General features: G+C 36.0%; 2 protein-coding genes across 5 annotated transcripts; both read right to left on the bottom strand.

The window, feature by feature from the left end:
• Positions 1-638: 638 nt before the first annotated feature.
• Positions 639-2,474, bottom strand: armc7 (armadillo repeat containing 7). The gene is made up of 4 exons (XM_019113676.2): positions 1,944-2,474; positions 1,486-1,598; positions 1,154-1,297; positions 639-1,082 (listed from the first exon to the last, which is right to left on the bottom strand). The coding sequence occupies exons 2-4, from the start codon at positions 1,571-1,573 to the stop codon at positions 736-738; spliced, it is 579 nt and encodes a 192-aa protein (XP_018969221.1). The 5' UTR covers positions 1,574-1,598; positions 1,944-2,474; the 3' UTR covers positions 639-735.
• Positions 2,475-4,013: 1,539 nt separating this feature from the next.
• Positions 4,014-13,911, bottom strand: ndel1a (nudE neurodevelopment protein 1-like 1a). 4 transcript variants are annotated; one of them, XM_042735552.1, is made up of 10 exons: positions 13,758-13,911; positions 11,367-11,463; positions 9,082-9,235; positions 8,833-8,981; positions 7,972-8,108; positions 7,592-7,765; positions 7,419-7,510; positions 7,140-7,288; positions 6,814-6,851; positions 4,014-4,842 (listed from the first exon to the last, which is right to left on the bottom strand). In XM_042735552.1, exons 2-10 carry the CDS (start codon positions 11,450-11,452, stop codon positions 4,832-4,834), a joined length of 990 nt encoding a protein of 329 aa, XP_042591486.1. In that variant the 5' UTR covers positions 11,453-11,463; positions 13,758-13,911; the 3' UTR covers positions 4,014-4,831. The 4 variants fall into 4 exon arrangements, with proteins under 4 accessions (XP_042591486.1, XP_042591487.1, XP_042591485.1 ...); XM_042735553.1 differs by having other exon boundaries at positions 6,814-6,848; positions 13,758-13,910; XM_042735551.1 differs by lacking the exon at positions 6,814-6,851 and having other exon boundaries at positions 4,014-4,839.
• Positions 13,912-14,027: the final 116 nt, after the last annotated feature.

Below are 14,027 nucleotides of genomic sequence, written 5' to 3'. Positions count from 1 at the left end.
AAGTTTTTTTTTTGTTTTAATTTTGATGATTAAAGATTACAGCTTATGAAAGTCAAAAATCCAGTATCTCAAAATATTAGAATATTTACATTTGAATTTCATTAAATGACCATCCCTACAGTATAAATTCCAGTTATCTCTTGTTCTTTGAAACCACAATAATGGGGAAGATTGCTGATTTGGCAGTGGTCCAGAAGACGATGACTGACACCCTCCACAAAGAGTGTAAGTCACAGAAACTCATTACTGAAAGGGGTGACTGTTCACAGAGTGCTGTATCAAAGCATAATAAATGCAAAGTTAACTGGAAGGAAAAAATTGTGTAGGAAAAGATGCAGAAGCAACAGGGATTGCCACACCATGCCATTTATTTGATATATATAAAATCTTTTAATAAAATGTAATTTATTCATTTGAATTAGTTCTAATGTGTATATATATTTATGAAAATATTTTTTTTTACATAAAATTTGTAAAAATATAATTTATTCCTTTGGATTCTCTCTTTATATATATATATATAGAAGCCGGACCATATTTATTAAGAAAAGCTTTTAATATATATATATAATGAATTTACATATATAAATGTATATATGTACATACATATATGTACTTTAATATTTGAAGCCGGACCATATTTATTAAGAAAAGCTTTTATTTTCAAAATAAGCTTAAATGACAATTCAAGCATTTACAAACTGTCCAGGAACAACTACATTCAAAATCAAGTGTTCAGTCCTTTGGCAGTGGAATCCCCACCGCTGACTGGCTTTGTCCCTGCATTTCCTCTCGAGCTCTGTCCACTTGTTGCTGTGTGCAGTAGTCCTCCAGGAAGACAGACGCCAGGTTCCTGAGGCGCGGGTTCTGTGTGAGGGAGAAGCGCAGCATGCACTGCACCACAGCACCGTCTGTGGTCTCTGTGCGTGAGGCTGCTGTGGTCAGGTTCATTAATGTAGTGATGGCAGAGAGAACCGTCTCATCTCTGTTACTCGACAGGCAGGATATCACTAATGGGACTCCGCCGCTTTGCAGGATCTGATCACGGGACTCCCGCTCCATGCTGAGGTTACACAAACCACCTGTAGGATTTCAAACAGTTTGTTGGTCCATGTGAATAGATTATAACAGCAGTTATAACAGCTATACTAACCAATTCCAAACTCCACAAAGTTCTCATTCTCTTCTGTCAGCATGTCCAGGAAGAGCTCAGTGACCTGGAGCAATCGCAGTGCTTCCATGTTGGATGGATCGTAGGCAAAGTTGGCCAGGTTTGCCAGCACTTGCTCTTTAGCCTCTGCCAAGAAGTGAAAAGACAAATGATGAGACAGTTTCGAGACAACCTAGTACCTTTATTATAAAGACGGCTGTAAACAGTTACTGTATGTAGTGATTATAGTCTGTCAAGTATAGGAATAAAGCATGTGCAAACTGCTTCAAGCACAAATATATTTAAATATAGTGCATCGGCAAACAGTGACTTACCCTCACTGTCAGTGTCCTGAAACTCTGTGACCAGACCCTGCAAGTACTCAAACCGGTCAGACGCTGAGAAACGACTCTTTCCTGCCATCACAGATGAATCATGGGCTTAACACCTGCAGACAGACAGACAGACCAACATATAGAAAAAGCAGTTTTATCACACCATATAGATAGATACTGTATTACAGAAATACCATATTACAATACTATATCACAAGAAAATTCGTAACGATGTTTCATTACACCATATAAAACAAAAAGTTTGTGATACTAATCTAATCTGTTTCACAATACTGACAGATGACAACAATGGAACATCAGTTTGTAATACAGATAGACAGTCAAACAGACCAACATATAGAAAATGCAGTTTTATCAGAACGTATAAAGATTCCCAGTACTGATAGATGACAATAATAACAGCATTAAATACAAGGAATTAAGCAAAAGTGACTCACTTGTGCAGAATAACGCTGATGTAATTCATTCGTGCTTCTGCTATGAACTTGAAACTTTCATTTTCATATCTGCAGAAACTGTCTGTCTTCTACGGATTGTAAATACAGAGAGATTTAATCCAGAATGTCATGATTTGATCAATGAGTGTGTAGAGTTTCGCATCACTGAAGTTGCTCTGAGCGGCTGGTCCGTCAGTAAATACTTCCCCCGCCGTTTGTGGTTCCTTTGATTTTAAGTTCTTCTCTTATAAATGTGCATATAAGTAAAATATAATAACATAACATTTCACTGGATAAAATATTCAGAACATCCCTCCTGCTTCGTAAAACAATATCACAAATAAATGGAGTAATTTATTTTATAACGCACGAGCCGGAAGTAATGCTTGGAGTTAATCGTATGTGTGCAGTAGTATATATTCATCCGTGTGGAGGTCAGAACCTGTTTCGCTGATTTGTCTGCTTACACGAAGACTATATATTTCAGCATGAAACCATCCAAACTGTCCACTGGAAAGCGCCTTACAAAACCGATTCCACTAGTGGACACACCACAAAATTTTTGCAAAAACAATATTGTGACAATTAACTATTTCAAAACAATTCAAGACATAACTTGAAGTAATCTTTGATGTGACGTGTTATAATTCTCCTTAATGAATTAGTTGCATGCACTGGAATATTTTTTTTAATGATTATCATTATAGTGCTGCCTTCAAGCATTCTTTGCTGTGAGGTCTGATCATTCATGTCATTATTCTGCCTTATGCATGAAGGCATTTGTTCATGGAGGACCTGGCAGATCTCAGGGAGCAGGAACGATCCCGCAATGAGGCCAAACGGCTGGAGGTGCTGGAAAGAAGGAGAAAACAAATGGATGAACATGTAGAGAAGAAGAGTGCAGGGGACAGGTGAGATGACTGAATGGAAACCTGCAGGAAACCAACACTGAAGAAAACATGGGACATTTTTTGCCAATAAGGATTTATGGAGTGTTATAGAACTTTTTCCTTGATTGTTCTGATATTGCTGTAACGGGACAGAAGTTGCATGGAAAGTCCACGAGTGATGGAGTAAGCAGCTTAGATCATATTTAGCTGTAACAGCTGGATTTGCAAGAGGATTAGAATGGTAAATATTAATGCACCAAACAAATATGTGCCTCATTCCTGCCACTGACAACATATATTAATAACGTATATACACACACACACACACACTATATATATATATATATATATATATTATATATATATATATTATATATATATATATATATACATATTTTATGTATAATCCAAACAATTTATAAAAATTGCAAACGATCTTCACCAGTTAAAAGCCATAAAATATATAAATCTGCAGTCTTTCAAATATTTTCTGTACCATTAAAACAACTTATTAACACACTTATGAAATTATGAATAAAAAATTGTTACACTGTGCAGTTGCCAATAAAGCCTTATTCTGCTAAAAATAATTTTACTAAAACTAAAATGCTTTTGAATAAATTAAAGCCAAATAGAAGTGTTTTTGTTCATTTTAATAAAGCTGAAATAAAAAGAATAGATAAACTTAGATGAAAATTATAAATGTTTAAAGTTTAAGTACTAAAATTACTAAAACTAAAATGCTTTTGAATAAATTAAAGCCAAATAGAAGTATTTAAAAAAAGAAGCTAATAAAATCAAGACTAATAAAAAGCACATAAAAATACTACAACTTAAAAATTGCTAAAATTACTAAACTTACTAATTACTCATATTAAAAAGAAAACTGAATCTATAAAAAATATTTTGAAATAGTAATAAATACTAAAATTACACTGACTGGCATAAAAGCCTTTTTATTAAAACATTCTAAATTTAAAACACCACAGTGGAAACACAACATAGTTAACATTTTTGTGTTTGATACAAATAAACACAGACTCATGAGAAACACTACCATTTATTAAAAAAACAACAAAAAAAGAAAAAAATTAACTAAAAAAAAAACAATAAAATAACCAAAATCAAAAACAATTACAAAAAACAACAAAAACAAAAATAAGAAATCCAAAGACGAACAAATACTATTAGGATGTGAAACCAACCTGCAAATGCATCACACCGTATTACTACAACAGTCGATCGTCAGTATAACCGAACCAGTGTTTAAAATGCAAACCTGCTGGAGCCAAAACAAACTCCAAAGACGTTTCACACTTACACCAGGCCACATTTCAGGGGACAAAAATAGGGAAAGTTTATCCATCTGAGGCACTTTAGCACTTACTATAGATGCTACCAAAATAAATTGACCTTGTGAACCAATGCAAAAAATTGGGGCTAAAAATGGAAACCAGTTTCCGTGACACATAAGTGCACATGTAAGTCTAGATAGTCAAATCTCCACCCTTCATCTTCTTTTCTCCTTCAACATATATTAATAACGTAAATTCCCTTTGTTTTCAGCTTTCACATACATTGCCATCCAACACTATAGTAATAAATGCATTTTTGGACTGTGGTAAAAGACATCACGTTTGCAAAGAACAGAGAAAACTAAATTAAATATGTACATATATGCTTATACCTAAATTAGCAGTAACCATAAATATATTAGATGGGTTTATACATTTTTAAGAACTATTAACAAGTACTTCAGCAGTAAAATGTAGGATATTGCAACGCAGAGACTAGTATGAGATGCTGCTACAGTTGGGCTACCATTACTAACCGCATTGTAACCCACTGTAATCTCAGTAGTGAATAGTTATATTGCTGTATAGTGGTTGTAATGGAGTTTGTGTGTGTCTGAGGGTCACACGCTGAGCACCAGGCTGGATGGAGAGTTGGAGCGCGGCGGAGCTGTGATGTTCGTCACAGCGCCGGGGTCCAAACCGTTCACTGTCCTGCTGTGCTCAGAGAAACATGACACTGTGGTTAAAACCCTGTACAATGCAGTCATCAGACCATTCATACTACTGTTAGAACTGTCACTAGCATTTATTTCAGTCCACACCAACTGGATAAACTAGACGGGATTTGGCACAAAATAGCTCTACGAGACAGCAACAGGCTTTTCCCGAAACCAAATGCAAAGTTAATATGCGTAGAAAAGCTCACACGTGAGTAGCTCAGAGTGAATTGGTGTAGATAAGCAAGCAGAACAAACGCAGAAGCTCCGAAATTTTAGATTTTCTCAGCCTAGACCACTCAATACGGCCCCCGGAGACACACCAGACACAAACACTCTACTGTCCATCAGTACAAAGGTAATTCGATGACGTCCATCAGCTACGCTTCGCTGTGTCTGTTCTTATTACCTTGAAACACACAAATATAATGTGCGTACTGCACCATTACAAAATCAAATCACTAAAGTGTACTTGAGACTGCATAGGCCCGTCATCCTTCTTTGATAGCTCATCTATAGATCTGATAGGTCTTATGCAGCAGAAACACGAGCCCTGGGCGTCCTCTCCTACAGGACACACTGATTCAGCACTGCAGTGAGCTGCGTAACACTGCAGATCCTCAAGAAATCCTGCCCTCCTCACATATCCTTGAGATGACTCCTTATTTGTCTTCTCGAATGGATTAAATGGCAACAAAGCTTCTTATCTTTAAGAATATGCTTAAAGTCAACATGAAATTAAAATGTATTGTTTATTTTCATAATAGGGTTCCTGATGTTATTATGCAAAACTCATTTGATTTATATTATATATATATATAATATATATATATATATATATATATATATATATATATATCTATATATATCTTTTTTTTTTTTTACAACTTTCCTTTTCAGCTGATTTCTCATTTTTGACCCCTCTAACAATTATCAGGTTTAGCTACTGCAGCTCTTCTGGTCTGTTCTGATACACTACCATACAGTTATTCAAGACAATTATTTATATATTTTTTAAAGTAAGGATCCATTAAATTGAGCAAAAGTGATATAACAATTTAATAATAATGTCACAAAAGATTTCTATTTCAAATAAATGTTTTTTTTTTTACTTTTCAACAAATGATGCATGAAAATGTATCACAGTTTCCATGAAAATATTACGCAGCACAACTGTTTTCAACATTTTAAATAAGAAATGTTTCTTCAGCCTTAAATCAGCATATTCAAATCATTTGTGAAGAATATTTGACAGTGAAAACAGGAGAAATGCTGAAAATTCAGCTTTGCCTTTACAGAAATGAATTACATTTTTTTTAAATATTCAAATAGAAAGCAATTATTTTAAGTGTATATTCACAATACCATTTTTACTGTATTTTTGATCACATAAATGCAGCCTTGGTGTTTCAAAAACATAAAAAAAAATCTTAATGACCCCAAACTTGTGAATGGTAGTATAAGCATTAAGCAATGTCCACTTTTCTCTTATTCCCATGAATCAATGAGGTAACCCAATATATTTTTTCTCATTGAGTATGCAGAAATAGGTCGTATTATGAAGTAACAGAGTTGCAAATCTTGTTTCATGTTGACCTTAATAAGAAAAAAAAACGAGATTCAAAAAACTATAATTCATTTCATACCGACAGACAGATGAGGAGAGAAACTCTTAGTATATTACTCAGGGTGAACTCCATAAATTTGTAACTTTTTTTTAGACAACATTTGGTGTCATCTTCAGCTAAGAGTCAAAACACTGGCCCAGTTCTCTCACATTTAGTTAAATAAACCACATTTGAGCAAACCTATGGAGTGCACCTTCACACACAATTTGAGCCACCACCAAGATGTTAGTGGAGATGACATGATCTTAACCTAGTGGATTATAGTACTCTAAGTCATATGTAGGGGGTTGTTAACCAGCATGCATGGACCCCCAAATAAAACTGCTAGTCGGATCATTTACCCAGAAGCAACGCAGGGAAAATGACCCTCTCTCTTCTGCTGAGGAGAGAAACACACAGAGGTCTGAGAGAGTTTTATCTCCTGTATCATTAGATTTATTATTACAGTCAGTCACACTTTCCTTCAAACTGCCTTTCATTTCTGAAATACACACAAGAAAATTAAGTTGTTTCTTTCTGTGAACTGCTTTCAACAGAAATCAGGAAGATTTCTAGGGCACAATGTAATTATGGGTAACGTAGATCAAATAAGGTAACTGCTCATCAACATCTAAAGGTTTATTGATTGGGTTTTCTGAACTGTGGCAGAACTAAATGGCTGACTCACGCTTTGTCGAAGTAGGATGTGTGGAGAGAGTGAGAGTAATTTGAAATGTCTCCATTAATCAGATTTCCGTTGACGTTTGAGACATAGTTCTTCCTGGCTGCCTGGTCCTTGGCAAAATTTCGACAGGCTGCGAGCTTGGACTCTAAAGCCTATGAAACAGAATAAACGCTTGGATTAGACACCAAATTCATTCATGCAAACGGTGGTCCATGAATAAAACTGGGAACAATTATTTTGTCTGAATAGCTATCAAAAGTTCAATCTCCAGTGTTTACACACCCCAACTTTACGCAGTAAATCGCCAACAATATTGAGCGCTGATATTCTGGCAGATGGAGTGAGGGCTGCATTAGTGGAGCTGTTGGCCAGAGCTGCAAAAGACAAGAACCAAGTGAGTCATGCAAACCCGTGTGACATTGTAAACATCCCAAGAGTGAAATTTAGCTGTCTACCTGTCTGGCTTGTGAAAGCGTTGTCCAGGTTCTTGCTGAGCGGTGTAGCTGGCAGAGACAGGGAGGCCTGGACTGCTGAGTCTGTTTTGTCATTGTCTGGAATCGGAGAGCTGGGAGCTGACATTCGCATCATCTCTGGCCGGCTCTCTCGCACCGCAAGCTCTTGCCGCAAATCTACAAATGCACATATTACGTTAAAGTGCAAGATATCCATCCGTAACTTTCACTTGCAGACCATAATGATGACCTGAGTTTGTAACATGACTTCATTCCACAAGCAGGCAGGAAAAGTTTTTTAGTGACAGAACAGGATCTTGAGCAGCCTGGAATGAGGAACTAGCTGTAATTACAAGAATTTAGAGAGGAGAGTCAATAAATACCTCTGGCTTCATCTTTTAGTCTCTGCACAGACACCAGGAGAGACTCCTTCTCATCCAGCTCACTCTCCAGAAAGGCGTTCCTCTCGATGGCCTGGTTCAGCCTCTGCTCAAAGTCCTCCAGAGATGTAATCGTGGCTCTGTGGTATCAATCCACAACAGAATAAAACTTAAATTTGGCAGAAATAGCAGAACAGTGGAAAGGCATACAACCTACCAGGGCAAAATTCTTTAGAGACAACCAAATATCAAAATAGACCTAATTTTCATTTCTCATTGTGTCATTGTGCACATTTCCTAAATGTTTGTTTTTACAAACTTTTATTAGAATGTATTAAGTTTCACTTTCCATGAAACTATTTTCATGGCATTTCAAATTTTTAGGGTCAGTAAGATTCTTTTAGTTAGTTAATACTTCTCTTCAGCAAGGATGCATTTAATTGATCAAAAGTAACAGTAAAGAGATTTATGATATTACAAAAGATTTCTATTTCAAATAAATCCCTCTTCTTTTCCTTCTATTCATCAAAGAATCCCAAAATATCCCAAAAATATTAAACAGCCGTACTTGATAATAAGAAACGTTTGTTGAGCATCAAATCAGCATATCAGAATGAAGACCATCACAGGAATAAATTACATTAAAATAGAAAACAGTTACTGTTATTACTATATATTTGATCAATTAAATGCATCTTACTTAAATTCTTACCTGTAGTGTAATTTCCTGCTCTGAATATAATATTTGTTTAGGATTGTGCACTGTGAATGCCGTTTAATGTCATCTTTAGGAAAGAATTCTGGCTGTGATACATACAGTATGTGGTGAAATGTATGGTGAAGTATAAGCTGATGCCCTCTGACCTCTTAGCTCTCTCCAGGTCGTCATTGGCCTGCTCTAACTCTCTGACATATTTATGCAGCTGCTCCTTGATGCCTCGAGTCTGGCTGAGGTCGTCCTCCAGCATGGAGATCTGTTTATAGCTCTGAGCATACTGATACTCTAGCTTCTCCTACAGGAAAGAGAAAGCAAAGACACACACTCATTAGTCCTGTCCTCACTTTAATGTTCTTTATACGCGGCCAGTCTGTGTTCAGCTCACACACTCTCACCTTGAGCGAGTCGAACTCATGCTGCAGTCTCTCGTTGTCCGCCTGCAGGTCTCTGATACGATGCTCTGCTTGGCCCAGTTGTGTCTCCAGCTCTGTCTCCAGCTCTCTGCTCCCCTCTTGGAACTCCAGCAACTCCTCCTGTGCCTCCTTATAACTGAACAAGACACCATTTATCACATGCATAAAATTAGCATATTCTATTTCTTAAACGGAGCTTGCCTTGAACTATAGCCTACTGAACACCGAAAGTTTTATTAAAACATGCTTTGGCAAGCAATGTACTTACGCAGAGGTGGCTTAAATTTAAATTAACACTCGTTCAAAAATATAGGTCAGTATTTTGTTTTTAAAGAAGCTACAATTAAAACCTCACTGCAGGAACTACTTTCTTCTCTTCAACTGAAAATAACAAAAATAAACTCAAAATAAAAAAACACAAAAAAAATCATATTGAGACTGATAATAAGAAGTCATCAGAAACAGCAGTTTGGAATTTCCTGTAAATGCAAGGGAATATAGGCCTGTTGTTAAGTAATATTATTTCTTTCCTGGTTTAATCTGGGGAATGGCACAAATACAGTCAGGCCATCACTATAGCATATTAACAATGAAAATATGCACAGAACAATAAAATCAATACGTTTTTTGCTATCTGCTCTCAAAACCTGTGCCAACTCTCTGATTATTTCATTATTTAATGAATGTGATCTAAGCTGACACCATTACTAGCACAGTGTGAATGGGGCAGACTGCATCTGCTGTAAATAACCAGTTCTGTTTACAGTGTACCGGTGACCAGCGGACTGCACTGCCCTTGGCTCTTTATGTAATCACCAGCCAGCATTATGGTCTGCAAGGATCTAAAAATGGCATCGGGGCAATATTTCCCTGCCCAGCCATGTTACAGCCACGTGAGCCAGGAGATAGGGCAGGACCGCCTGTTTGTCCAGGGACAAGGAGACCACTAAAACTGTGCAGAAAGTATGCATCACTCCGGAGATAAACAGAATCACACAACATCTGTGACTCATTTTTGCATGGTCTCTGAAGTGCTGATTAGGGTGTTTTTTTACGAGCAGGTCAAAACTGGGTATAGATGGGAGTTATCATATGTCAGTGAAACGCAGAGTAGCCTATGCTTCAAATGCAAGTCTTAAATCATAATGAACATAAATGGTTCTCTTGTGAATAGAAGAAATCATTGAATGAAGTCCTTACCTTACTACCTTTCCACAAAAATAACTCTCTAATCTCCATAAAATCTATGTTGAACCACTGATGTCACATGGAACATTTTAACGATGTCCTTACTACCTTTCTGGGCCTTTAACTTGGTAGTTGCTTTGCTGTCTGTGGAGGGTCAGAAAGCTCTGTTCTGTTTGTGTTCTGAAGATGAACAGAGATCTTACTGGTTTGGAACGACATGAGGGTGAGTAATTAATGAGAGAATTATAATTTTTGTGTGAACTATTCCTTTAAGAGGTTGGTAGCTGGCCAAGTCAAAAAAAAGCCCACCACCCAAATCTCTATGGCTTGGTTCCCTCAGCTGAAGTAGGTCAATGTGATTTTCACCCCATCCACCAGGTGACAAATTGTCCCAATAAAAAAATTAACAATAACTCAAGCTGCACAAATACATAACGTGGACTTGTTTGACAGCTAAAATTGGCTCAGGAGCTGGTGCACATCAAAAAAGGAACAAAGCTGATTTGTAAATCAAATCTTTCATTCAGATTACATAGATAGAGGACTTTATTTGAACTACAAACCCCAGTCATTTGTTTTTTATGTAACCACCAGACGTAACCAAACAGTATTCTGTTAATCACAAACTTGGGTGTACCAAGTTTTTGTGTGTGTAAATGCCTGTCTTTACACAAAGGGAGTCTGAAACACTCCATGCTGGAATCAAGAAAGGCTGCTTTGGGACGCAATCTACCAAGCAACAAGCTTGTTGAGCTTTTCAACGGTAAAATTAGCAGCGGGAGCCTATATCAAATCACAAAAAGCTAAACCCGTTGAAGGAAATTCCCACTGTGGCGGATTACATAAGACTACTTTGACTGCCTTAAAAACATACAGCGATTTCCTCGATATGGCTCTCATAATGTAAGAGAACAGGTTGCATTGGTTTTACTCCCAGCATTAGAGGCAGTGTTTTGTTTATCCAAAAGGCAATGTGAATAGTGAAGGCTGAGGACAACATGAAAGAATGCTATCATGTGTCAGACTACAAAACAGAGAGCTGAGTGACGCTCAATACTGCTCACTGTACTGCTACTTACCTTTTCTTGTACTTGAGTGAAAGAGCCTTCCAGAAGTCAATTTCCTCGTCTTTGGAGGTGAATTTTGGTATCATATTTGCATCCATGACAGATAAACCTGCAAGATTATACACTGCACTGTTTAGCATACAAAAATAAACAAAAAAGTAATCAAAAATAAATACAGAAATTAATAATATTACAATGCAAAGGCATAGTATTATGCAAAAAATATTAACACAGCATGTCACACAACATGTCAGTGTTGGCATCCATCAAAGTTGGTTGCGTCTCCCAAGTGATAGATGAATTTGTGCCAATATACGGAGTTTTATTGGATGCATGCCTGTGACTTTAACCAAAAAAGATATGGAAACTGTTTCATCATTCCTTTAAAAGTTAAAAGGCTATGCTACCATTCAGAAGTTTGATGTTGGAAAGATTTGTTAACATTTTAGATAGAAGTTTCTTATGCTCACAAGGCTGCATGTATTTAATCAAAACTATACTAAAAACTGAAATCTTGTAAAACAATATTACAATTTATTTGTTTTATTTTAATATGTTTTACAATATTATTTATCCAGTCACATGATCCTTCCGAAATCATTATATTACAGTATGCTGATTTGGTTGCTCAGGAAACAATTATTTTCATTATAAATGTTGAAAACAATTTTATTTTATTTTTTGAAAAGTTTCTGTTTAGTATTTTTTGTGGAAACCCTGATACATTGTTTTTCAAGATTCTTTGAAAAATATAAAGTTCAAAAGAACAGCATTTATTTTAAATTAGAAATCTTTTGTAACATTACATACATTTTTTGATCAATTTTGATTTTGTAACATTACATACATTTTTGATAAAAGCATCCTTACCAAATAAAATCATCTTTATAAAAAAAAAAAAAAAAAGTATTTATTGATCTAACAATACATTACTTGTATACGTGACCCAACCAGGACAGACCTGTGACCCATTTTTGTGTCACAACCCACCAGTTGAGAAGCACTGAGATATATAGCCTCTGATTTCACAATCTGAATCTAGCAGCATGAACCTCAGTTCACCTCTGACTACTGCTGTCCCAAATAATCAATAGAACTCAGCCCATAGAAGCTCCATGTGCCCTGTTCTCACACGCAAGAACATAATCACCCTCTGGTTATAGGTCAATGTCTGACATAGCATGACTCTTTACTTGGTAACTGTGATCTCAACACAAACAGAAACAGAAGGACAGTCAAATAGTCCATCATAGACAAATTATATTAATTGAGATATTATGATAATGAGAATAGCGTACTAGACTCAATGTAGCCTCTAATCTACTTGACAACTAAAACTAAAACAGAAAACTGTGCCTTAACGGCACACCCAGACTTCACTACCTTTTTATTTTCTTTCTGTTTCCTTATTTAATACAGTCTTTCTTATTAATTACTTCTCATTGTGTATCAAAGTTAACCTGGTATACTCTTAGTAAAATACTTACAATATGTTTTACTTACAATCATACTATTTTCCCTTTTTTAATTTTAAATAGGTCTGTCTATAAATTTTATGTGTGATAAACTATCAACACCTAATGAAACCTCTTCAGATCTATATTTACATTCTGCTAAAACACAGCCAGCAAAGGAAGGGGAAATTAATAATTAATAAATCAAGCATCCTCAGAAAAATTAAAGGTGTTCACAAAATGAAGAAAGAAAGGTGGAAAGATGTTAAAAAATTTATAAATAGCAAAAAAGATTATGTATATAAATAACCCTACATATAAAATATGTAAAATTATACCTGCTGTTGCCATGCAGCTCAAATATACATCTGAACTATATAGTATATTTACCTTAATATACAGAATTAAATATTGATTTTCAGTCACCTTAATGGTCATAATAAACACTTAATAAGCTGATGCGCTGTTAAACAGCTCCAGATGACAGGCGTATTTACTGTCTGTCTAACAACTATACGATAAATACACCTCCACTATTTAATCATATCTACTGCCAACACAATTATCGAAAACCAGAAACATCACATCCGACATATTTCTATTCAAACACCACTGACACCACCATAACTCCTCAATTTCACTGTAGCGATACATTAGCTAGCCAAGAGCTAACGTTAGCTGACATTAGCCGGCTAACAACAACATTGATGATGCGCTTAGAATCGACACGAATAGATATGACAATGACTATATAATTATGTCGAAACGCCTATTTGTGGCTACAATGAGTGTGAAATGGTCACTTCTTTTTCTCAGATGATGTTGATGGAGCGCAGGCAGGGTGTTGTCTTATTATCTATAGCAGTAAATCAGTGACTGGTGTTATCATCTGTGAGGTATAAAGATCTGCATCATGTGTTAAGATTACGATGTGAATTGATGAACTCACCTGCACATCTCCAGGATCTTTAACGCTGATAGTAGGACTGACTGTGATCCTGCCACAGCCTTCAGTGTTTCAGCATCCTCTCTCTCTCGCTCTCTCTCCGGTGACGTTTGAGTGTCGTGTAAATTGATCCTGGCGACGCCTCTTTCTTCTTTTTTTCTTTAATTTTTTTGGCATACCGCACTTATCAGTGCATGAGGCCTCTTTCAGTACTAAAATAACGTAACAAATATTTTACTTTTTATGTATTTATTTAGGGCTTACCGTTAGTTA

This window comes from Cyprinus carpio, chromosome B12 (genome assembly GCF_018340385.1).
Source record: "Cyprinus carpio isolate SPL01 chromosome B12, ASM1834038v1, whole genome shotgun sequence".
Taxonomy (NCBI): Eukaryota; Metazoa; Chordata; class Actinopteri; order Cypriniformes; family Cyprinidae; genus Cyprinus; species Cyprinus carpio.
This window is presented reverse-complemented; position numbering and strand designations above follow the sequence as displayed.

Coding starts and splice junctions, on each gene's coding strand:
- armc7 (XM_019113676.2), bottom strand. CDS start 1,573: ATGGCAGGAAAGAGTCGTTTCTCAGCGTCTGACCGGTTTGAGTACTTG. Junction 1,298..1,485: donor TCAGGACACTGACAGTGAGG/GTAAGTCACTGT, acceptor ACTTCTTGGCAG/AGGCTAAAGAGCAAGTGCTG. Junction 1,083..1,153: donor CTTTGTGGAGTTTGGAATTG/GTTAGTATAGCT, acceptor GAAATCCTACAG/GTGGTTTGTGTAACCTCAGC.
- ndel1a (XM_042735550.1), bottom strand. CDS start 11,452: ATGGATGCAAATATGATACCAAAATTCACCTCCAAAGACGAGGAAATT. Junction 9,236..11,366: donor TCACTCAAGTACAAGAAAAG/GTAAGTAGCAGT, acceptor TGTCTTGTTCAG/TTATAAGGAGGCACAGGAGG. Junction 8,109..8,832: donor GACCTGGAGAGAGCTAAGAG/GTCAGAGGGCAT, acceptor TTGATACCACAG/AGCCACGATTACATCTCTGG.